At 53.2% G+C, this 24,028-nt stretch overlaps 2 protein-coding genes across 4 annotated transcripts in view; one reads left to right on the top strand and one right to left on the bottom strand.

Annotated features, from left to right (window-relative positions):
* Nucleotides 1–1,305: 1,305 nt before the first annotated feature.
* Map1a (microtubule associated protein 1A) lies at nt 1,306–21,591 on the bottom strand. 3 transcript variants are annotated; one of them, XM_005364333.2, is made up of 7 exons: nt 21,339–21,591; nt 20,381–20,482; nt 12,073–12,155; nt 11,802–11,942; nt 3,491–11,579; nt 2,991–3,211; nt 1,306–2,795 (listed from the first exon to the last, which is right to left on the bottom strand). In XM_005364333.2, exons 1-7 carry the CDS (start codon nt 21,574–21,576, stop codon nt 2,640–2,642), a joined length of 9,030 nt encoding a protein of 3,009 aa, XP_005364390.1. In that variant the 5' UTR covers nt 21,577–21,591; the 3' UTR covers nt 1,306–2,639. The 3 variants fall into 3 exon arrangements, with proteins under 3 accessions (XP_005364390.1, XP_026643442.1, XP_005364392.1); XM_026787641.1 differs by having other exon boundaries at nt 2,991–3,208; XM_005364335.2 differs by lacking the exons at nt 20,381–20,482; nt 21,339–21,591 and adding an exon at nt 15,114–15,209.
* Nucleotides 20,899–24,028, top strand: part of Tp53bp1 (tumor protein p53 binding protein 1) — an 89,177-nt gene continuing 86,047 nt past the window's right edge. Inside the window, exon 1 of the mRNA XM_005364330.2 lies at nt 20,899–20,967. The gene's annotated coding sequence lies outside the window, so the exon portion shown is untranslated. The remainder of the gene's footprint in view (nt 20,968–24,028) is intronic.

The raw sequence follows: 24,028 nt of genomic DNA, 5'->3' as shown, positions 1-24,028 counted from the left end.
TATCATGTGTCTTTAGGACCATATATGATTATGAAGCTTTTCCCAAAGATTTAGGGGTGGGAGTGGGCGTGGATAATGCAGTCATTGGAGTCAGGGGCCGGGACATAACAAGTGCTCAATAAATACGAGATAATGAGAACACGGGTGGTGACGCCTTTGTGAACTCGATAATCAATAGGTAAGCCAGTTGTATCTGTGACTGAATCAATCAAAAACTATTGTAGTAGAGCAGGGATTGGCCTTAAAAATAGAGAAGTCTGGCATCTGAGTCCCTGTAGGGTCAGTCTTCCTCCCCAAATGTTTTTAATGAGCAGAGTGCTGAGAAGTGTGACTGGAACAAGATTTGAGCTCTATGAAGCGGCAAAGGCCACTGCCTTCTCACCAGCTCCCGAGAAACATGCCCTAATGTCCCCTCCAGTGCCTTGGAGGGGAACTGACATGAAGAGGTGATGCCTGGTCTCTGCTCCATTGGCATCTTTACATTGGGAAAGCTCAGGACACTGGGAGGACTAGAATGTCCCTTTTCCATATATACATTTATAACCTGACCACTCATGACATACCCAAGACTATAGAGAAGGGCGGGGGTAGACATAAAAGGCTCAGAGTTTTCTGGGGAAATACAGTGATTGTTTTGGACTCCATAGAATGCAGATCCCATTCCCTAAACCAAATGTATATGCCCACATTTTTAAGCCATTTTCAGAGTGTTTGGTGTGTTTGTTTGTTTTCTTAATTTTTATTTTTGTTTTTTTTTGGGGGGGGTTGCTTGCATGCGTGCCTGGTGCCCACAGAGGCCAGAAAAGGGTATTCGAGTCCTGGAACTGGTATTATAGAGAATTGTAAGCTGCCAGGTGGGTGTTTGGGATTTGCTTCAGTCCTCTGGAAGAGCAGCCAGTGTTCTTAACCACCTCTCCAGCCCCTTGGGGTTTTTCGTTTGTTTGTTTGTTTGTTTGTTTGTTTGTTTTTTGAGACAAGGGCTGACTCACTATGTTGTTCTGCCTAGCCCAGAACTAGCTATGTAGCTCAGGCTGCTCTCAAACTCCTGATTCTCCTACTTCTGCCCTGAGTGTTAAGATCACAGGCATATCCATCACCCTCTGCATCTTCGCAGACCTGATGCTGGTTCCCACATCTCTTCCTCCTCTCACCCATGCTGTTTCTGGCTCCCCTGGGTCCTGACATGGATTTGAATAGTCAAGAGTCTTCTGAGATAAATGCTGCTGCTGACTGAAGCAGAGAGGTGGAAACCAGGACAACTGAGTCACGTATGGAGTCTCGAGAAGCCTAAGCAGCACTACACCATCTGCAATGAACTTGGTTTATTGTTAGACTTGAAGGTGGCTCTGTTACAGCAGCTGGGGACTGTAGCGGGAAGTGTGGGGAGGAGCAGAGCACAGCAGTGGGGAGAAGGGAGCTGGGAAGAACATGGGATGGGCTCCTGATTTCCCATTGGCTTAACAGAGAAAGCAAGCCTCAGGGACCACCTGCATCTGGGTCTCTCAATCCAGCAGGGTTCAGCAGGGCTGCTCCCTGGCTTGCCTGTGGTGAGGTTCTTTCCTGTAGTAGAACGCTCAGCCTATCTGCTTCACTCTGGAGGAGATAAACTATAGCTCTGCTTCCTGTCTTTTCCCCTCCCCTCCCGTTTTCCCCAGATTCTCTAGACCAGCCTCCACCTCCCAGAACCTCTGTCCAAGAGTTTGGGTTTAGAGAGGCAGCCAATGTTCCCATTTCAGCTGCAGGATGGTAGAGGATTTGGAATGTTGGGGGAGTCACACATGGCTAAGATGTCAGATGTAGGGGTGTCAGGAGTGTCACGCAATGGCTTATTTTTAACCCATTACACACCAGGCCATAGCAGATGACCACATGCAGAGAAGCCAAGCAGGGGATGAGAAGGGATCAGGACTGTTGGGATGGGATAAGTGAAGACTAAATGATCAGGGAGCCTGGAGGATTGGGGTTGGGGCTCTCCTTGCCCTTTGTGCTGCCCAGGTGGCCTGGGCTGGGCACAGCCCTAGGTCGTAAATAGTATGAAGCTGGGGCTGGGAGATGAGATCCTTTTTCCTCTCCCTAGTTCTTGGTCTAAAGAGCTTCAAGTTTTGGATTGAGACATTCAGATACTGGGGGAAGCAATAAGACAATATAGCAGCCATCTACCCCCGGGTCCCTGCTAGAAGCCATACCCTGGTGGCTAGGGCATGGGAGATGGAGGAAAGAGCACAGCTCCGGATACCCTACCAACCGCGGCCTTCCCTACATCATATAAATTACTGGCAATTCTTTCTGGCATGCCAAATAAATAACGAGGTTGCAGGGGGGTGTTCATCTCCCTCCATGGGGAGGACTGTGCTCTCTGAAACCCTTCCTCCTCATCTAAGACCAACATTTGGCAGTGCTAGGAGAGGGTTACAGGCGTCAGGTGATCTTGTGTAGCTTTGTATCCCCCCATTACCTTTGGTTTTGAGACCCCAGGAGCAGATGAGGGGAAGGCCACTACCTCCCACTTAGCCCAGGTCCTCACACATGACCTCGCCCGCTGCCCAGCTCCATTTCCCTCAACCCCGAAGGACTCAGCAGTAATCATTCTCTATATGCGCGGTAGGGGTGGAGCCTCGGGGAAGGGAGGGCAGGTCTGTTCAGAATTCAATCTTGCAGGCTGGAAAGGACTCGTCCTGCATCACCACGGTGCTGCTGCTAGCCAGGACCAGGACGTTCAGTTGCTGCTGTTGCTCATGCGTCTGCTGGTACCACTCCCGAGTCACCTCTGTGTCGTGAGTGGGGATCAGAGTCACCTAAGCGGAAGAAAACACGCCTAAGGTGAGCATGTGAAGGAAGGGCAGATGAAGGGGAAGGAAAACCTGGCAGTCATAAATGAACCTGCTGCCGGCGGGAAGGACTGTGCCCTCCTGTGAACAGGGGCTGTCCTGCTGTTGCCTCTGACAGAGCTTCGACCAGAACCCTTCCCTTGAGCGTCCCTTGCTACTCACCTGAAGGTTCTCTCCCCACTGGGCCTTGCCTTCCAGCAGAGCATCCAGCACAGCCCGGCTTGGCTCGCCATTGGCTGGGTCATTCCCACTGACCACATAGTAGGATGCGCGCACTCGGCGGAAGAAGTCCAGATCCGCAGTCTTGCCACTGCAGTGATTTGGGATGTAGGCAAGATCCACATACACAGGGGGGCCGGAACCACCCTTGGAGCCCAAGGCTGCTGTGGAGACAAGCAGAACGCATTGTAAAGAAAAAAGGGGGGACAGTAGTGTGCATACCACTAGGGAGGCAGAGGCAGGTGGATCTCTGTGTGTCAGAGGCCTGCCTGATCTACAAAGTGAGCTCCAGGACAGCAAGGACTACACAGAGAAACCTTGTCTTGAGAAACAAAAGGATTATTTGGTTGCCTCCATGCTTGCTTGAAGAGCTGGAGCCTTTAGCTAGCCCGTACCTACTCCAACCCACAGTATTCCCCTCCCCACTTTTCTGACATACTCACTGGGTCCTGCCTTGAGTCCATTGACTAAGCCTTTGGACATGGGACTGTGTCCATCCTTTTCTTCTGCTGGGGTGACCTGGCTTGGAGTTCTGCGGGGTAGGACCCTAGATGTTCGATCTGCAGGCCCTTTACCAGGAGTAGGTGACCTCTTTCCCCGAATATCCAGACGCCGTGCAGGAGAGGCTGGCTTGGCCCGGCTGGGGGCCCTGCGCCCCAGTCGCCCCTGCACCTTCTCCTTTTCTCGTAGTCTCTCAACTCTCCCAGACTCTGAGCTGAGCCCCTCGGGGTCAGCCATGCAGACATCTGGTCGGGGAGGGGAGGGGCGGGGGTCTGGCTGGGGAGCCGGGGGTGGGTCATGGCCAGGCCTGGGGTGATGAGTTCCACTAATTCCCCCAGCCTTGTCCACAGGCAGGAAGTCCCCATCTTCATCTGAGTCAAGGGCTGCCTCAGCTGTGATGGACGGACACTCTTCAGTTTCTGGTGGGACATCAGAATCTGACTGTGAGGAGCCTGAGTCACTGGCTGATGTGGGGGGTGTCTCATCAGCCATAGGGCATGGGCCCCCTGTGGGCCCTGGCCTCCCTGCCCGGCGCCGCCCTCCTTTTCCTACCAGCCGAGCTTCTTCAGTTGAAAGGTCACTGTCATCTGTGGAAGGGGGCAGAGGTGGGTTCAGGAATGAAGGAGAAAGCTCCCCGCAGTGGGGGCGGGGCTCTGTAGCACATCCCTGAGGTCCAGCCTCAACTTCAGGAGAAAGACTACTGTGTGGGCCACCGGGGCTCTTCCCAGGATGCTCAGATGAGAGCAGTGTGTCCGGCCGGGAGCGCCGCTCAGCTCCCTCAGGCCAAGACCCCCGTTCCCAAGCAGGGCAGGCCTCAGCAGCGTCTTCTTTTTCTCCTTTGGCTGTGGCAAGCCCTGGGGGATTGGGGCTGGTTTCTGCTAGGCCATTGGCTGCGTGAACTCCAGAAAGGCTTGGCTTCTTGGTGAGTTCCCCTGAGCACTCCAGGCTGCAGGGCGGCGTACCATCACCCACGTCTCCAGGCAGGCTTGGAGCTGGAGCTGGAGCCAAGTCCAGTGAGGGTAAGGGGGCTGAGCTCAGGGGAGCAAGGTCCCAGAGGCTGTGGGCAGCTGGCTCCGTTCCTGGGCCCAGTTCAGCAGTCTCTAAGCCAGGAGGGAAGCGTTCAGCCACACTTGAAATTACAGGTGTGGTAGCCTCAGAAGAGGACCCTTCAGACAGGGCTGGAGAGGCTGGTCGCGGCAGATTGGAGAGGAGAGGGGCTTCAGGAGAGCTGGGTGAGGGGAGTTGGGGTAGTGAGGAATCCAGGCTGGGCGCCTTGGTTACTTCCAGGTACTCATCATGTCGGGTTCTGGTTGGAGTTCCTGGAACCAGGGCCAGTGCTCGGTCCCCAGAGAAGGCAAGGGAGCCACAGGGTGCAGACCGGGGTTCAGCTGGAGAAGGCAGCTGAGGGGGAGCAGGCTGCAAGGAGGAGAAGCCGAAGGCTGAAGCAGGGAAGTCCAGACTTGGTCGGGCAGGTCCTAGATGTGAGTCTGAGGAAAGGCTGGTATGTGCCTCTGTTTCGGGCCACATTGAGGGGTGGCCCACAGGCATGGGGTGCCGGGGACTTGGGGACTGTGCCTCTTTCTCTGACTGTTCCCGAGCCCCCTTCTCCAAGTCTGAGTCACTAGTGCTGTCATCCCAGTGACCTCGACACGATTCTTTTGGGGATGGGATCCTCCTGTTTGGGCTACAGCTCACTGTGCTTCCATTAAGAGGGGAGCTTGGGTCTTTGCTCAGGGAAATGGGAGCCCGGGGCGGCACTGCCGGCGGTGTGAGCCTGGCCTCCACGTTAGGCCCTGGCTCTGGTTCTTGCCTGGGAGGTACAGTGGGTCCTGCCAGGGCTGCATAGCTGAAAGTTGAAGTGTCAGGTTGAAGGGTTTTGGGCGAGACAGGAGAAGACGTCTCCTTCTCTGCAGATGTATCACGGCCAGCAGCTTCCTCCTTGCTTGAGAGACTTGGGGGCCAATCTCCAGATGCCCCCAGCGGAGGCTCCCGAGTAGGGCAAGCAGGGCCCAGCCCGGTGAGCATCATCTGCTCGTAGATGTCTGCATACTGAAAGCTCTTCTCGTCAGGATAGGGTGTGGGCTCTCTTTGCTCTGGCTCAGTCTGTTCAGCATCCCTGGTGCTGTGGCTCTGGCCAGCCTCTGGGACCTTTGAACTGCAGGGGCTGCAGTAAGGAGCCCCAGCCCCACCCTCTCCTTCCCTTTCCCCTTCAGCTTTTCGATAGTCCTTCCCCAGGGGGGAATACGGTCCACCTTCCAACTCAGCTGCCCCCTCTTGCACTGCGGCTACCACACTGTCGTACTCAGCCATGCCCCAGGAGAAGGGCGCGGGGGTATGTGGTTCTGGGGCAGGTGTCGGGGGAGCTGGAGCTGGAGAGAGGGGTGCAGGGGGCAGGGGTCTATCCTTAGGTACCCATGGTGGGATCTCAGCTAGCCACGAAGGGGTGGTGGGTTCATTCCTCGTGAGTGGTGTTGGCATAGCGTCTGGGACAGGACTTTCTTGTCCTGGGGCAGGAGAAACCCTCTGTCCAGTCATCTCAGGTGGGGAGGCTGGAGGAGAAATGATCTCAAAGGGAGAGCGAGTCAGCTTGTCCTCTTCCTCTGGTGGCAGGCCAACCGGAGACTCTGCAAGCCAGCGCTCCACCTCCAGCCCCTTCTGTGGCAGCGGCTCCTGGAAATCCTTGAAGTCTGAGGCCCAGGGACTCCGGGGAGTGTGCTGCAGAGGGGTCACCTCTTGTTCATCTGCTCCCTCATCAAGAAAAGTACTTTCGCGTTCCTCACAGTAGCGTGACCGGGCACCTTGGCCATCCAGCTCATGAGGGAACCAGACCTTCCTCTCAGAGCTCAGCTGGGTCCAGTATGCATCATCCTGCTGCAGGGCCATGTCTCTGTCCCGCCAGTGCCTAACTTCCTGTTCAGGAGACTTGCCCTCCCAGGCCGGAACAGGCTCTTTCTGTTCTCCCACCGGCTCTCCTCTGGCTGGAGATGTTTCTCGCCATCCCTGGACCACATCCTGCTCCTTCCAGTATTTCTCTGCCTGCCCTCGGGCCTTGCCCTCCTGCACTGGGCTCTCTTCCAGCTCCAGCGCGCTGGTCTTCTCCACAGCAGCTTCATCCTTCTGGTCCACAGCCTTGGTTTTTTCTGGAGACTTTTGGCCAAGGATCGTCTCTTCCGGTGTTGTGGTTGTATCTCCCAGGAAACCGCTCCTTTGCCCCTGAGCTTTGTCCTCCTCTTTCCGAATCCCATCTTTCTGTTCGGCAGCCCCGATGTCTTGGTCCAGGGTACCACCCTTCTTTCCTGGGGCCCAGTCTTTTAGTTCTAAGGCCAGGTCCTTCTCTTCTGAGGCCTCGTCCTTCTGTTCTTTATTATCTTTGCTCTTCTGTTCAGGGGTTCTGTCTGTCTGTGTCGGTTCAGGGACGCTGCCCTCTGAAGCCCCATCTTTCTGTCCTGAGGTTCTGCCTTTCTCTTCTGGGGTCTTGTCTTTCAGCTCTAAGACCTTGTCTTTGTGTTCTAACTCTCTGTGCTCTTGTTCTCTGTCTTTTGGTTCAGTGGCCTGGGTCTGTTGCAGGGCTGCGCCCTTTTGTTCTGAGGCCTTGTCCTTCTCTGCTGGGACCTGGTCCTTCTGTTCTAAGTCTTTGTCTTTGGATTCTGGAGCCTTGGCCAGTCCTATGGCTGAATCCTTTTGGTCCAAGTCTCTGCCCTTCTGCTCTGAAGTCTTATCCAGCTGTCCTCCAGGCTTGTTCTTCTCATCTAGAGCCTCCTCTGTCTGATGCATGATTGAGTCCTGCTCAACAGTGGCCACCTTCTCCTGCACAGCTTTGTCCTTCTGCTGTAGGGTTTCATCTGTGAGCTTGAGGTCCTCTTCCTTCTGCTCAGCAGTTCTGCCTTTCAACCCTGGAGCTTTGCCTTCCCATTCCATGGCAGGGCTTGACAAAGACTCAGGACTCTGGGTGAGGGAGCTGTCAGATGTCATAACATGTGCGCCAGGGCCTGTGACCTCCCCAGGTGAGTGTTTCCTGTCGCCTGACAGTGCAGAGGGAGAGAAAGAACGGCCGGGTGATTTTCCACCAGGGCTGTCGTCTGTGACGCTTGCCTCTGCAGCAGTCTCACCTGTGGGAGGTGACACTGTGGCCATGTGGGTCTCTGGAATAGACCCAGGGGCGAGGTGGCAAGAGGGCTCTTCAGCCTTCATCAGAGGCCCCCTTTCTTCCTTTCCTAGGCTTAGTTCTCCAAACTGGAGGGTGCCAAGGTTTTCTGGAGAGAGCTGCTTGGATGAGATATCCAGAGAAGTCTCCTTGCTAGGGCTCTCTTCTGAGAAAGACAGTGACTGGGTGTCCTCTGGAGACACCATTGGCCAAAGGTCTTTGTGTAGGGGCTGCTCTTTCAGGCTGCAGGGAGACCTGGGGGTGGTCTCTTGCTTGGCAGTATCTGGGGAGACCACACTGAGGACAGACAGAGACTCTGCATCTTCGGGGGAAAGGCTTTGATCAGTAAGCCGAAGAACCTCATCTCCCTGAGGTTCACGGTGTTCTTCAAGCGATACCCTCACCTCTCGAGGAAGGGTTTCTGCTCCTAGCGCTGAACCTGCATCTCCAGGCTCAAAATCGATTGCTTTGTCTTGTTCTGGCAACAGCTGAATAGTGCAACCAGTCTGGCCCTCAGCAATGCTGACAGGAGCATCCTGGGCTTGGGGGCTCCTTGGAAGAGGTGCTTTCTCCTCTCCTAGTAAGCCCTCTTCAGGCCCTGGCTTGGCTGTCTTCTCTTCAGCATCTTCCTTGCCCACACTTGGAGCATGTGCTGTGTCTCCCCAGGAGTCTTCTTGAAAGTCTTGAGGGTCAGACTTTTCCTCCACTGGGGACTGATGAAAGGGTGTGTGGGTGGCACTGGGTGGGCCAGATGGTGGAGGAGATGCCATCTTCACTGTGCTATCATCTGGGCTGAGGCACCGTTCCTCCACTTCTCCAAGCGCAGCTTCTGCTGGATGTAGGCCATGTCCAGGGGCACCAAACACAGCGGTATACTGACTGGGCAGTCTCTCAGATACTGTTACATTTCTTTCTGCTTCCTTTTCCACAGCTTTCTCCCCAGCCAAGCCTCTCCCTGCAGCCTCTCCTTTCTTCTCCAACTCTCCAGTCACAGAGAAATCCTCACAGGGTGGGGACTTAAAGCCCTTATCTTCTTCCAGCGAAGAGGTGGGTGAGATGGTACCAGCTGATGGCACATAGTCCAAGCCCTGAGTGGCTTCCGTGCGGGAGGAGGGGATACTTGTGACCGTGTCAAGCAACAAAGAGCTCTTGCCCGTCTCCTCCGTCTGGGGAGCTGTGAGTGAAGCCACAGATTGGTCTTCAGCCACCGATGTGGCAAAGGAAGAGAGTTTGTCACACTCGGTGATTGATGTAGCTGAAGATACATGTTCCTCCTCAGCCAAAGGGGCGGCCACCATGTTGGGAGGGTAGGTGAGTTCGGGTTCGGGTGCCCCATAAGTTTTGCTTGAGGTGGTAGGGACAGTGCTATCTGCGGGCTGGCTGGCTTCAAAGTGGCCAGGACCTTCAGGCCCGGAGAGGTCATAGGTACCTGTAGGAAATCTGGGTGGGGCTGGGCGTTCCTCTGGCTCGTCGTGGATCTCCTCATCTGAGATAGTCTGCTCTGTCTCTGAGTAGCCAGGGATTGTCTCGTCCTGAATGTAAGAGACATGCTCAGTAGCTCCTGCAGGCGTGACCAAGCTGCTGAGGAAGGATGAAGCCTCCTTCTCAGGTACCTTGCCCTGGAATCCAAATTCCCGGGCCTCAGGAACCTCTCTGCTCTTTGGAATTACCTTTAAGGCTTCCTGCATGTGTTTTTGATAAAAGCTCTCTGCTTTTGTCTCTTCCTCATCCTCGTCTGAGGGGTGAACCTCCTCCATTTCTTCTAGTTCTGCCTTTTCTATCACATCCTCCTTTCCCTCGGGCTCACTCTCCTCCCTGGCCTCAGTGCTCTCTGGGAGCTTCTCGGCTTCCCTCTGCTTCTTTTCCACCCAGGTTTCTTTCTCTTTCTCTGTCTCAGCCCCTAAGTCTGGGCCTCTGTTCTTGCTCCCTTTGTCCTCAAGAAAGTCTGGAATGACCTCCTTCTCCCTTATCACAGGTTCTTCTTGGTCCAGCCCTGGGACAGAGGGACGTCTTTCCTGGATGGCTGTGCTTGGGTGTCCCTGCTCTGTAGCATCTACAGGGAGTGGTTTCTCGCCTAGTCCCGTGTCCCTTTGTTCTGCCAGCAAACCTCTCTCCTCGCGCTTCAGCTCCTCAAAGTCCTGTGTGAGGTCCTCTGGTGAGGACAAGGTCAGCTCTCTGTGCCCACTGACAGTTGGGAGTGGTGCAGGCCCCTTCTGGGCTGGGGGTGTTCGGGGCTCAGCAGACAACTCTTTCTCCCCACGGGCAGCTCGGCCTTTGTCCGTCTTGATTCTTCCAGGGGCCTTGGCTTTATAGAGGGTCTTGCGGACCTCAGGTGTGAAAGGCTTCAGGTCTGGCTTGGAGAATTTCTTTACTTCCAATTTTGTGTCTTTCCTCTTCTCGTCCTTCTTGGCATCCTTTTTCTCTTCCTTCCTTCCTTCCTCCTTCTTGAGTTCCTTCCTTTCCTTCTTGATCTCCTTTTTTTCCTTGTCCTTTTTCTCCTCCAGCTTTGATATCTTTTCTTTTAGGTGCTTCTTCCCCACTTTGTCCTTGATCAGCTTTCGCTTCTCAGCCTTGAGCGCTTCACTCGACTCGGTTCTCACCCTCTCGGGCTTGGAGGGCTTTTCTGGGGGCTTCTCGGATGCTTCTTTTGCTTTCTTTTCTGTCTTGGCTAACTCCTTGGTCAGCTCTGCGCGGGCCTCCTTGGCCCCCTCTTCTAACACTTCCTCGCGCTTGGCCAGCTTGCTCACTGCTGTCTTGGGAGCAGCTTTGAGGCTCTCCTTGCTGTCAGCCCGATGTTTGATTTTGCTGGGTTTCAAGTTGGCAGGCACAGCCCCAGCAGCCAGGTCCTTCTGTGTCGCCACTGGGTAGCGCAGGAAGTCCAGGTGCCGAAGCTTTTCCAAGCCTTCCAAGATTTTGTTCTGAGGAGCATTTCCCGGAAAAAGCACACGCACAATCTTCTCAGTAGGGTTGGCTGGGAGCCAGACCACCAGAGCAGTGATGGAGGTCAGGTAGGGGACAGAGATCTCTGCCTCCTTCCCATTGGCCAGCACAATGCCCGTCTTGGCTTTACTATTGCCCGCCCACTTCTGCATGAGGAACTGCATCTCCTTACTGTCCTTGACAGGGTTGAGGACGTACATGTCCAGCCGGCCCACACCCATTTTGTGGAAGAGGGTCAGTGGCTCAATGGTGTTGCTGACCACACGATACAGAGGTTCAGCTTGGATGCCTAGGCGGTTTAGGTGCTGAAGAGTGAGACAGGCCTCCTCGATGCTGCGCTTGGCCTTCCGGGAGGCATCCGGCAGCCGGAGCTTATCGGGCACATTGAAGAATACGACTCCAAGCTCAGGGGAGATGAGGTTCTTCACCCAGTCACTGTAGCTGCTGGAGCCCTGGGACTGCTCCTCCTCCAGCTCTGCCACTTTGCGCTGCAGGAGTCCATTGATGCCTGGCAGATTGTCAGCCCCGATGTGTGTGAGCAGCACAGAGTCAATGCGATCCAGATGCCGCACCAGCTTCCAGAAGCAGGACTTGCGATCAGAACCACCGTCCACCAGGATGTTAAAACCATTGACAGCAAAGAGGGCAGAGTCCCCACGACCACCGGGAAAGATGTAGCAGCAAGGCTTCGAGAGCTTGAGGAAGCCTCCTGAGGTGGGGGGTTCAAGCAGGTCAAAGGGGGATGGCACATCCACAGTCTCAGAGACATACTCGGAGAACTCAGCCACACCATCCATGGTGGGTAACACAGGCTCAGGATTTAGCTGGAGGCGCAAGGTCTCTTGGGAACTGGACAGTCCTAGGTGGCTCCAGTCACCCTCCCCTAAGCAGGAAACAGTGAGGAAGGCCTGGATCCCAGGGTCTCTATTGCTGAGCAACTGGGCAATCTAGAGGAATGGGAGATAGAAGCCGATCAGGTCATTGGGGTTGTCTTAATCTGACTCGGAGTCAGCCCCCTAACCTTTGCCTGTTTCTGGATAAATGCCTACCTCCTGTCAGGGTTCCTGATGGTCAAACAATGTAAGACTTCCCCTTCCTTGCCTTTCTCGCCACAATTCAAATACTGCCCCCTTGTCCCCTTCTTCCCAGACACTCATCAGGGAGCTTACCTCAGGACTGTGAAGGACCCGGGCAAAGTTTTGGTAGGAGTAGGTACCACTCTGCAGGATAAGGTCTCCCTCCGGCTCTAAAGTTTGTCCGCTCAAGATGAGTAGCTTGTGAGCCGATGGATTACTAAGAAGATGGTGAACCTGAAACGGGAGGAGGGCAGAGTGGTCACAGATATGCGGGACCCAGGGGAAGGCACTGAAAATCCCAGCTGCACACTGGGAAAGCAGAAAGATGAGGGTAGGTTAGGACAGGGCGTCAGAGTGGCCTCACCTCTGAGCCAATGCTGTCTGCACTGGGGTTGACAAGGACGATGGTCTCTAGGCTCTCACTCTGGTGGCAGAGTGTCCTCTGGCCTGAGGGAGAGAGGTAGACATGTGACATTAACTTAAAATGAGAAGTACTGTGAGGGGCAGCAGAGGGGAAACAGATGATCAGAAACTGGGGTAAGGGGAAACTGGGTTCTGGTTAGCCTTAGACCCTGCTGTCTAGCATACCATTGAGTAAGGTCTAGGAACTGCCTCCTCCTCCTCCTTCCAGGATTCCTCTTCGGCTCCCCCACACTAGCTGACTTCTCCCACCCGTCCATCTGCCACACCCTCTGCTGCCCAGGCTCTGCCCCTTTGCCTAGAACTTCAGCCCCAGACTGCCCTGTTGACAAGAAGCCTTTGTCCCTCTGGAGCACTAAGTTCCTGGTGCCGCCTGGGGAATGGGGGAGGGGGTGGAGTTCAGCTCGAGGGAGGGCTCCTGGACTTTCTTTCTCTGCCATTGCTCTTGGCCAGTAATGCGGAGACAGTATTCCAGAAAATGCTGTTCCAGAAGATGCATGAGACATGTGTCAACTTGGTTCTTGGAGTTTTATCATTCAAGGAGTGGACAGAAAATTCTAACTCGCAATGCTGTTTTCCGGCTGGGTCAAACCTTCCGACAGACCGCTGCATGCCTTTCCCAAATGTTTCCCAGCTCCCTCTCCTAGCTTACTGCCATGCTTCAGAGGCACCTAGCTCACCGCCCAGCTTACCCTTGTGAAAGCTTCTCGTCTCATCTGTGGATACTGGAAGTAAGCGGTGGGGTCGGTTCAAAACCAAGACACTGGCCAGTGATGCCTTCTGCCAGTGTGCCGCCTGAGTTTGAGCCCCAGGACTAGAGGTGGGGAGAGAACCAGCTCCTGCACGCTCTCCTTTGATCTACCTACGCATGCATGCACACACACACACACACACACACACACCCAAATAAGAACAACAGCAATCTGGGCATGGTGCTGTACACCTTTAATAAGAAGGCAAAGGCAGGTGGATTTCTGTGAATTCAAGGCCAGCTAAATTCCAAGCCATCCAGAGCTACACAGAGAATTCTGTTCCAAAAAAACCAAATCAAACAAAAAATACAACCACTACCACCAATAAAGAAACGAGAGAGTCAAGGTACTGCTCAGGATAGGAGAACGAAACCATCTCCAGATCCTCTCCCCAGTACTGTTCCTCCAGACTCACACAGAACACCAAGCAGTGGAAGTGAAGGAAGTGGTGGGTTAAGATGGATTAAAGGAGACATAACCTTCCAGCCCCGCTGGCATGCTGGCCCTCTTCCCCTCCCCTCCAGTTAGGGGCTTAACCTTGAGGGATACTGGGGAGGGGAGGTTCATAGTCTGAGCCCTCTTCTGTGACTGAGGTTGGGACAAGGGTGGCTGGGATCAAAGCCTGGTGCTTGGATCAGGCAGACCTAGGCAGCAGAGAGCTGCAAATACAGCTGTGGGGAAAACAAGGATGGAGATTCAAATCCTATACCACGTATGATGGGCCCAGGAGGAGCTCCAGTGTCCTCTTCTATGAACTTGGGAACTGAGAAATACCTGGAGGTCAACTCTGAGGTTGAGCAGCACCTCAGAGGCAGGCAGGAGCAGAACTTAAGCAGCTGGGGATGTCAGCATCCTTTGCCAGTCTTAAGTAGTTCAGATTTAGGAAAGCCAGGTCTACCCCAGCACAAACAAGGTCACACTTTTCAATCTAGGTGGAACTGAAAGAGATTTCCCCTCCAGCTACATCTCCTCTCCAGCAGCTTCATGGTCCCCAGTGTATCCTCTTAAGACCTCTGATCCCACTTCCTGACACAAGACCCCAGCCCTAGTCCCGGGGGAGCAAGTCCATTAAGTCCCGAATCCCCCCTCAGGTCTAAGGGACAGCCCTGTTTCTCTTTTCTGCTCCTCAGCTCTTCAGATGAAGATGTTTTCCCTTTATCTTTGTAGAGGACTATCTTAAGAGGCTGGGGCGCTTCCCGTGAGCAGTGCTGGGGGGGGGGGCCTTCGGGTGTGAAGCTGAGTGGGCAGGAGGGCAGGTGTCTCTGCAGTGAGGCGGAAGGGGGGGTGCTCAGGCAGCTGCAGTTTGCCGCAGTGTGTGAGTGTGTGTGAGTGTGCGCACTGAGCTCAGCCTCCAGCTCCGCCCCCACCCCCCACCCCAGCATGACAAGTCATTTTCTTGGCTGCCTCTGCATGCTGTGGGGGGGTGGGGTGGGGGTGGGGATGGGGGTGCATACAGAGAGGGAGAAGAAACTGGCTTCTCTGTTGAAGAGCCCCCATCTTGGGAAGAAAAGCGCGGATGAGGTGAGGGTGGGGCCAAGACAGGGAACCCGTGGGGTTGACAGGGACCCGGAATGCAGGGCAGCTGCTGAAGAGCCGGTGCTCTCAAGCTCCTGAGTGGCCTCAGAGAGGCCACAAAGGGGGGCTTAAAGCCCCAGGCTCAAACTGGCCACAGGGAATGGGGGTGAGGGGAGCCAAAGACAAACCAGTTAGCCTGTGAGGAGGCACATGCCACGTCCTAGGGACCCATTCCTCCTTTCTCTTCCAGAGTGTTACCCACCTTCCCTTACTTGGCAAAAAACTCGGCGGCCCCACTCACCCCAGAATAGAAGCAGCTGATAACACAAGGACCCTCTCAGTAGCTACATTCCATAACAGCCCCCTTCCTCTCAGATTCTTCTAGATGTAGCCCCCCAAATTCCTCCTGTGACCAGGCTGCCAGGCAAAGGCTGTGACAACACCCTCTTTTGCTGCCTCTCAGCTGATGGTCCCCACCCCCACCTAGTACAGAGAGAGGTGGACTGTCACAGCCCCGGTTAGTTCCACTGGTTCTGGATCCAGGCTGAACCCCAGTCAGTAACGTTCACCTCCTCTCGCCATCGCAGGCAGCCTTCCCACCAGGCTAGCCTAGGTCCTGATGCATCCGATTTACAAGGTGTCAACTGCTCCCCATCCCGGCTCCCTATCACGCACCCCCATCCCTCTGCCATGCAGTGCCCTTCTGTTCGGCTCTTACCCTGGGGTGTGGGAGGGAGCCCCTCATGGAGGCATCGGCTCCGGCCTTAGCCGGGCGGCTTCAGGGAAGAGTCTGCGGCACTTGGGGTGGGAGTGAGGGGGGGCTGCTTGCTGGGGAGGGCGGTGACAGGGCGGGGAAGAGGGGCTGGTCTGTGACGAGGCACTGGAGACTTAACTGTTTCTTGGCCTTCCCAGTGTCAGCATCCTGGTGCTTCTGTTTGGCTATGGGGGAAGGGGATGGATCTAAGGGGATTGTCTAACAGTTCAAGGAGCCAGATGAATCTCTTCTGCAGCTCTGAGTACCTTCTCCCCAAATCCTGTTTGGTTAAGAAATATTCTCTCAGCATCAACCGAAGGACCAAAGTCTCATGCACTGGGGCACAGAGGCGCATGGGTCCTCCCCCTTCCTCTCAGAGACCATCTGCTGCCTCTCCCCCTCAGACGGACCCAGAGAGTGACCTTCAGTCAGTGCAAGAGCAGGAGAAGCTGGGGGGCCAGCCGTAAGTGGAGGGGAGCAGTGTGGGTGGGGGTGGTGAGTGACGTGGTAAGCTGGACCCTGCTCTGCCACATCAACAGAAAACTGGGGAGATGCAAAAATGCATCTTGTTTTAGATTGGAGGGTAGTGTGAAATTCTGGAGGAGACACAGTCCCCAGCCCACTGGGGTGGGGCACAAGGACCCTGGGAGCTGCATGCAGGTCCGTGCTAACGCAGCATGGCTGTGAGAGCGCCCACACAAACAGCGGTTTCTGAGTAGTGCTGTTGGGAAGAAGTCTCTGCAGGGTAAGAGGGGCTTCTGCCTTTCGGCGAAGGACCAAGGATCACTGCCCAGAGCCCAGGCAAAGCCTTCTTGCTATACAGTCCAGTCTAATATAAACTCCTCTTTGGGTTAGAAATGATCTGTAGGGTGTTTGAGTCCCGCTTCTCCTTGTCTCTGTCCCTCCCTCTGTGTCACTTTGCCGTGTCTATCTTACTTGATCTAGAACCTTCTTATGTTGACCTTGTGCCCTTCCTTAGTCTCAGCCTCTGCCTCAGACTCCGCTAAGTGCTCCAGGATTCACAGGAAAGCTCTGGAGAACTAGTGCAAACACCCATTTGCCTGTGATGTTCTTAACTTGCATCCCTGCCCTCAATAACCCTCCCTGGGTGTGGTCAGCTCCTTCCGCCCACTCCCTGGCCAGCCTCAGCCCCAGCCCCACCCATGTTCCAGGCTGCCAAGGACTGCTTTTGAAGGTCAGAGAAGCCAAAATAGTCTCTGCTCTCAGCACCCCTCACCCACCTTTAGCTTCAGTCAGAGGAGAGGAGAGTAGCTGAGTCACCAGGACTCTGGGGACCAGGGGGAATAGAGGGAGAAGAGCCCTTGCTCAGATCCGGGATGCAAAGCAGCAACATGGCCATATCCCCATTGGATAGGAGAGGCCATCTGTACGGACACATACTGTGTATGCCAGGCTCAGTCCTGAGCATCCTGGAGTAGTGCCCACCCCCTTCTGCAACATCATTGCACTCTTTCATCCTGCCTCCATCCTCCTCTCTCCTCTCTGCTTTTTAGGGCTCTCTCAGTGTTGTGGGGGGCACTTGAGTAGACACTGGGCTTGAGAACAAATTTACATTTCCTGTCTGGAAGCAGAGTCCACCCTTGTTCTAAGCCACATACCACCGCCCCCCACCCTGCCACACTGCACCTTGGACATGGTTCCAAGTCACAGTTGGTTTTTCTTCTCTCCCCATCTCTAAGCAGTCAGTTAACCCTGAAACCATAATCCCTCTCTCCTGCAGCGAAGTTGGGAGAGGGAGGCGTGAACAGACCCTGATTTCACCCCTGATGCCACTTTCTGAACCACTCCACTAAAGGAGTCAGATAAATAGTCCCAGAGTTTGCTTTCTGGACTAGCAAATGAGTATATTAGCACCATCCTTCAGCCATGCTTTGAGGACTGACTTCACCCGAAAAAGTCCCTCTTCCTCCCTACAATCCTAACCTTGCGATGCACAAACATGACTGGATATTTCTCTCTTTGGGGAAGATTTCAGAACGAATACCCTAAACCAGAATCCCAAACCAGACTAGTATCAGGGTAAATCTCAGTCAAACCCCAACTGGAGATACTTACAGAATGAGGCTCCGTGCCTATTCCTCTGCCTCCCTTCCCATCTCAGATAAAAACGTAAACCTCTAATTTAGGATCCTCTGAGCTCACAGATAGAAACAGTCAGACGGAAGGACTCAAAGGGGTTACTCAGCCTTCCCCTCTCCACCCCCTCACCTCTTCCCAGCTCTCGGAGGTCTTGGGTGACCCAGACTGGTCATGGGCTTGCTATGTAGCCAAGAATGGTCCTCCACCTCTACTTCCCGTTATAGGACTGCACCACTACACCAGGCTAACCTGTACGACTTCAAGTCTTAGACTATTAATCTTCTTTTTCTTATAGTTCAACCATAGATATATCGGAGTTTTACTGAAACTCAGTAGTGATGTGTCAGTGTGGCTGTCCACCATTCCTTATCCCCATCTCTTGGGGGTTCAGGGCCTTCTGAATGTTAGATGGTCACTCTACCACCAATCTGCATGGTAGGTAGGCACTCTGCCACCAAGTTAAGTGTTAGGTGGGCACTCTACCACCAAGGCACCCCAGGCCTTAAGCTAAGTTTCCGATTATCCTAAGTTTTCCTAAGTGTTAAAAAAGCTTAGAAGCAGCTGGGTAGCGGTGGCACACGCCTTTAATGCCAGCACTTGGGAGGCAGAGGCAGGTGGATCTCGGTGAGTTCAAGGCCAGCCTGCTCTACAGAGTGAGTTCCAGGACAGGCTCCAAAGATTCACAGAGAAATCCTGTTTTGAAAGACCCCCCCAAAAATGCTTAAAGCTTCAGGGATTTTTAGGGGAAGGAGCTATCAAGGAAGACCCCCCAATCTCTGCTGAAGACCATATGGTATGAAAACTACCCTTTAAAGCTTTTTACCAAACTTGACCACTAGAAGGAGCTGGGCCACTGACTATCTGAGGGTCCCTTTTTTTTCTGTATGTGCGTGGGAGTGGGTAGAGAGGGTGAGCACTAGTAATAATTATACTATTCCTGTCACGGAAGATATATTTTGTTCTTTTATTATTTTGGCCTAGACTGTGAAGAAACAGTGGTCTCCCCTATGGTGTTGGCCAAAACGGTCAAGTCGTGACATTTAGTGTATCTCCTTGAGTTCATCCCAGTTCCTGATTATCTTAGCCCAGTCAACCAAAGAAGGCTGAAGGAGGAGGCAGTGTCTGCAGCTGCTTTGGGCAGACAGTGTGCTGGGACAGCTGAAACAGAAGCCAGTGGGGTGGGGCTGTGGCTGCCTTAAGCTCTGTGGGTTCCTTCCTTCCTTCCTTCCTTCCTTCCTTCCTTCCTTCCTTCCTTCCTTTCTTCCTTTCTGTCTTCCTTCCTTCCTTCCTTCCTTCCTTTCTATTTTTCTTTCTCTTTTCCGGGAAATTCTCCACTGTTTTCCAGGGACAGTGGACACCATGAAAATGTCTAAACCGAAAACAAAAAGTAAGCCCTACTCTTGGGTGGATGGCCCCAAGCCTCCTGAGGACATCATAGCAAAACTCTGTGCAGTTCGGTAGGTGTTTCTATACTAATGCTTGTTTCCGAGACGTGCCTGAGAATGCATCTCCCTGCAAACCGCTTCCCAAGCATTCCCTGCATCTTAATCTGTAGAACAGCTAAGGATTTTGCCTTAAGTTCCAATCATTTCTTACATTACTCAAAGTCTCTGTGGCCAACAGGACAAGGCTAGAGAATTTGGTGTGAATTCTTCATAGGAAATAACCCCAAACATCGGTAACTAGTTTAATCCACTGCAGTCTTGCGTAATCTTTATGCAGTCTTGCCTCTAGAAGTGTTAAGTGCTAATATTGCCTTTGTTCGCTGGGAATAGTGGAGGATGCCATGACATAGGGAATTTTCAACAGAAGGGACTCTCAAAAGAGTGCGTTGCTAGTTCAACAGGAAGCCAGTCCCATCGGGAAGATCCGGCTTCATGCTTTCTAGTTTTCTCCCACTTCTCAGCAGCTCATGAGAAATTATCAACGAGGAAATGACCAAAGATCTGCCTGCCAGACTGAAGAAGCAGAAAGAGGTGCCTGTCTGCTGTACTAGGCTGTTGAGAATTGTTGACATATGAATTCTGTGATTTGATGGCAATGATTTTGAGCTAACTGGAATTCACATTCTATAAAACCACCTGGGCCGGGCGGTGGTGGCGCACGCCTTTAATCCCAGCACTTGGGAGGCAGAGGCAGGCAGATCTCTGTGAGTTCAAGACCAGCCTGGTGTACAAGAGCTAGTTCCAGGACAGGCTCCAAAACCACAAAGAAACCCTGTCTCGAAAAACCAAAAAAAAATAAAAATAAAAAAATAAAAAAAATAAAACCACCTGGAAGCAGGTGCGGTGGTGGAGGTCTACAGTCCTAGCACTCGGGAGGTAGAAAGAGGAGGGTAACAAGTTTCATGCCATCCTAGACTATATATCCAAGCTCAAGGTCATCTTGGACTATATAATAAAACCCTATTTTTTTTAAAAAAAAAAGAAAGAAAGAAAGAAAGAAAGAAAGAAAGAAAGAAAGAAAGTTGCATGGGTTGGTGTGTCTACATTTACAATAATATGACCAGATGTCCAACACCTTCATCCAGGGATGTAGGACTTCTTGCACTCAGCAGACATCTATCATAGGATGCTAATTTCTAAAATCCTGTCTCACACGTCTGCACTATTGCTGCCACCCAGCAGAACTGATCTAAGAACCAAGGCTTAGGAAACCCAGGAGACCTTTGTCCCAGCCTTGATTTACCGGTGCCAGTCTGCTCAGCCTCTCCTACTAGCCTTCTGCTCTGCTCTGAAGATCTGCTGCCTAAGCAGAGGAAACAGAAATGAATCCTGGAGGGTGGGCTGTGAGAAACAAGCATCTGGGAAGGTGAGTGAGGCATCCTGGGATGTTTATTAGGGGGAGCAGGGAGGCCTGGGTCTCTGCCTGCAAGGGATCTGATCACTTTCCTAGCCGTGCTCATCAACTGCTGGGTACGAACACCGCTCTTTCTGGACCAATTATACTCTGACATTATATGGTGTGTTTGAAGAGCCGACTGGGTATGTGTGGATCGCTGATGAGCCATAAAATATCCCTCCCTCCTCCCCTGTCCAAACCTCCCACAAGGCCAGTTCTGCCCTGGATACTGGTCCTTTCCTCTTCCAGCCCACACCCAAAGGATTGAGACAAATGACCCTAGTCCTAACCTTTGACCTCTGAGGAGAAGTGAGCTAGGTGCCGGGTAATGAAGAGTCTCAACTGTTGGTTCAGGTCAAAGGACGATAAGTCAATGTTCCAGGAGAGAATCCCTGTGAAAGAAGAAGAAGAGAGGGTTCTAGGCGAAGTCACCTGGCAGGACTGCAGCAAGCATGGCTGAGCTCCCAGAAGAGGAAAGGCGGGGAAGGTAACACCTCAAGGGGGATAGCTAGTACCTGTGTGTGTCCCTCTCAATTGTTTTTCCCCTTTGTAAGAGCCAGAGGGCAAAGAGCAGAGTTGAGACTGAATTTTGGCAATAAATGAGCCTGCAGTTTTTGATTGTTTTGCAAGGCTGTCTAGTTATGGTAGACGTGGCACTCAGGGGCCATTCCTATATACTGCCGGTTTTCATGTTTCCTCTAGCTAAATGAGATTCTAGGTTCCCTTTCTATTCCCCCCTCGCTTACCCTCACCCCTCCGAGGAGGCTTACTTCCACCCGCAGGTGGCTCCGCAGCACTGCGCCACAGGCACAGCTGAGGGAGGTGAGCTGAGGAGCCACGAAGGTCACTCTCTCAACTTGACTGCCAGCATTCACAGGTTTGTGATGTGTACCCTGCGTTCAGAAAGTTCCCCTAAAGAAGAGACTGTAAGGTAGGGACATGGACTTTTCAGGGTCTGGTGAGGACTTCCCGACATCTGATGGAGACACTGCGGGAGAGGGGTGTGACCCGAGGGACTCCAGGGTCTGCCCGGAGCTCCTCCTGCTCTGGGAGACTGCGGAACAGCAAGGGGCATGTGGGAAGGATGGACAAGCGAGATGTTGCAAGACATGCAGGTGACAGGGCACAGGTCTCGGGAAGTGCACATAGAAATGGAGGCTTTAAAAGTGTGCACTACGAGGTGAATGAAGATCAGATGGCGGAAAGGCACGGATGTAGTGTTGCGGGACAGCCAGGACAGCGGCTCACCTTGTTCAAGGTGGGCCCGTACGGCCCTCAGCTGACTCTCGGTACCGATATCGCCGATCACGATGAGCAAGGAGTATTTTCGCAGATCCCAGCGCGCCGCAGTCACCGCGGCACGGGCCTCACACAGAGGCTCCGCCGGGTTCTGAGCCGGCGATGTGCCGGAGCTCCGGAGCCCCAGCTCCCGAGTTGTCTCCATGGCAACGCTGCCAGGCCGCGCGGTCCCGGCCTCGGTCGCCATGGAAACTCCCGCGGAGTGCTAGGCTGGCTGCGTCCGCTGCGGGGAGAGTGCGCGCAGTTCTTAAAGGCCGGCGGCAGGAGCAACTCATTGGTTGCTGCGTGTCGGGGGCGGAGCCAATGAGCCGCAAGGGCGGGGCCGGGATGCAGTCGCTGTGTCTCTGCGCTCCACGACGGGATGCTGTCATCCACCTGCAGTTTTCCTGACCGTTTTCCCCTCCGATTTGAGCTGGGGTAGCGGCTCTGCAGGATCCAGCAGAGGGCGGAGTCCACGGCCTCCGCTCCAGAACAGCATCTAGTTAGGCTGTGTCTGCGCTGAACGCTGTGTGGGCAGTTACGCAGCCTCGCCGAACTGTGGGGAGCCATCTTGCCCCTCGCTGTCTCGGAGCTTCTATAGTGGTCTCTGTCTGGGTATTATCGTTGTCTGGATTTCTTTTTTCTGCCTCCGACCTCCTTCGCTGCCTTCCAGGGTCTAGGTGGTCAGCCTGGATTTCCCTGTCCTTGCCCCAAGCTCTGGGCGTGGTCAGGCAGGCTGTGCAGTATTTGAGGGGACAGGATGACCTTCCTGCCCTGAGTCCCTAGTGAGTTGTTATTCCATGGATAGTGGTTGGCTAGTCTCCATCTCTGTTGAGTGCAATGAGCTCAGACTGCAGCAAGGAGGATTTGAGTAAAACCCAGGAAAGAAGTTCCCAACACAGTGGCCAACCTTAGGAGGCCATGCAATTCCTGTATAGAACTGAATTAATGTTCTCTCTTTTCTTCTCCCTCTCTCCATCTTTCCCTCCCCCTCCCCGCCCCATTCCTCAAAGTGTCTCTGCCACTACAACACCCCGATTCATTCTGTTGTATGTATCATATCATATGTATCAGACAGAAGGCCCATCCCTAGGCCCAGCAATACATGCTTTTTCTTCCATTTACCTTGTACTTTGGAGATGGCAAAGAAAAGAAGGGCTAGGAAGATGGTGCAGGTGGTGAAGTATTCCCCTTGCAAGCTTGAGGACCCGAGTTCTGATTCTCAGAACCCTAAAGAGCCAGGCAGGCACAGTGGTGAGGTGGAAGGAGGGGGTGGAGACAGGTGGGTCTCTGGAAGCTTGCTGGCCAGTTAGCCTAGCCTTCTTGGTGAAGTTCCAGACCAATGAGAGACCCTGCTGTTTTAAACAAAGAAGTAGAGGGTGTCTGAGGAACAACCCTCCACGTTGTCTTCTCTCCCTAACAAGCGTGCACACACATGAAATCCCACTCCCCACAAAGATAGAAAAGAGTGATAATGTCTGATACAACAAGGCTGTCAGTGAGCCATGCTCTGGTTGTTAAACCCTGGCCCTGTCACCAGCCAGTCCCTGTATTCTGTAAATGCGTGAGACATGGCTGTGGAGATCCTTTTCATAGCAGAGTCAGAAAAGCCATACTGGCAGGCTATCGGGTGGTACGCAGGGTGCCTCTTCACACACACGCCACTTACAGACCTGAATCTGGAAACCAGCGTGGAAAAATGCTCAGTCCTTTTTCTACTACAGCCATAAAGAGGAGCGCATGGAGCCAGAATGGATTGTGGGGAGAGGAAGGGGACCGTTTCCATAGCAACGGGAGAGGCGAGGCTTTCAAGTAGCAGAGGGTCTCTGTATAAGGGACAACAGCAGTTAAGTACAGAGGTTAGACAGTAGATGCAAATGGCGCAGGAGGAACCACACGTAGATCAGATGGTAGGCACAGAAATGTAGGACTCTGGTTTCAGACCCTGCTAGAATCAAGTCTTAGTAATTATGGCCGCAGATGCAGACTGTGATGGTGCTAAAATCATGTGTGTTCTGGATGAGGAAGTACTCAGTGGGTCCCTTTGGCAAAGGCAGACAATGTCATAGAAAGATTGGTTCCAGGTATCTCCTCATCATTCTCTTTTGGGTGATGTTTCCATTACCATCATTATAGTACCAGAAAATGTTTTGTTTGTTTGATTTATGTGCATTGGTGTTTTGTCTGCATGTATGTGTGTGAGGGTGCCAGATCCCCTGGAACTGGAGTTCCAGACAGTTGTGAACTCCATGTGGGTGCTGGGAATTGAACCTGGGTTCTCTGGAAGAGCAGTCAGTGCTTTTAACCACTGAGCCTTCTCTCCAGCCCCCAGAAAATATTTTCCAAGCTGGGTGTAGTGGTCGCTCATGTCTGCTGATTCCAACACACAGGAGGACAAAGCAGGAGGATTGTTATAGTCAAGGCCAGAGTGGGCTACAGGGTGAGGCCCTGCCTCAAACAAGCAAAGCTCCACCAACAAAAGTATATTCTTAGGTGTTAAATTATACATCTAACAGTTGTACAATGTGCTCTGTAAAGAAAGCCAGAGTGTGTGCGTGTGTGTACTCCAGATTTTTTTTTAAATGGTCTCCCTATACAGCCCTGGCTTAAATGAACCCACTATGTAGACTAGGCTGCCTCAAACTTGGAGATTTACCTGA

This window comes from Microtus ochrogaster (genome assembly GCF_000317375.1).
Source record: "Microtus ochrogaster isolate Prairie Vole_2 chromosome 14 unlocalized genomic scaffold, MicOch1.0 chr14_random_1, whole genome shotgun sequence".
Classification (NCBI taxonomy): Eukaryota; Metazoa; Chordata; class Mammalia; order Rodentia; family Cricetidae; genus Microtus; species Microtus ochrogaster.
The sequence above is the reverse complement of the archived record's forward strand: the minus strand, read 5'-3'. Positions and strand labels throughout refer to the sequence as shown.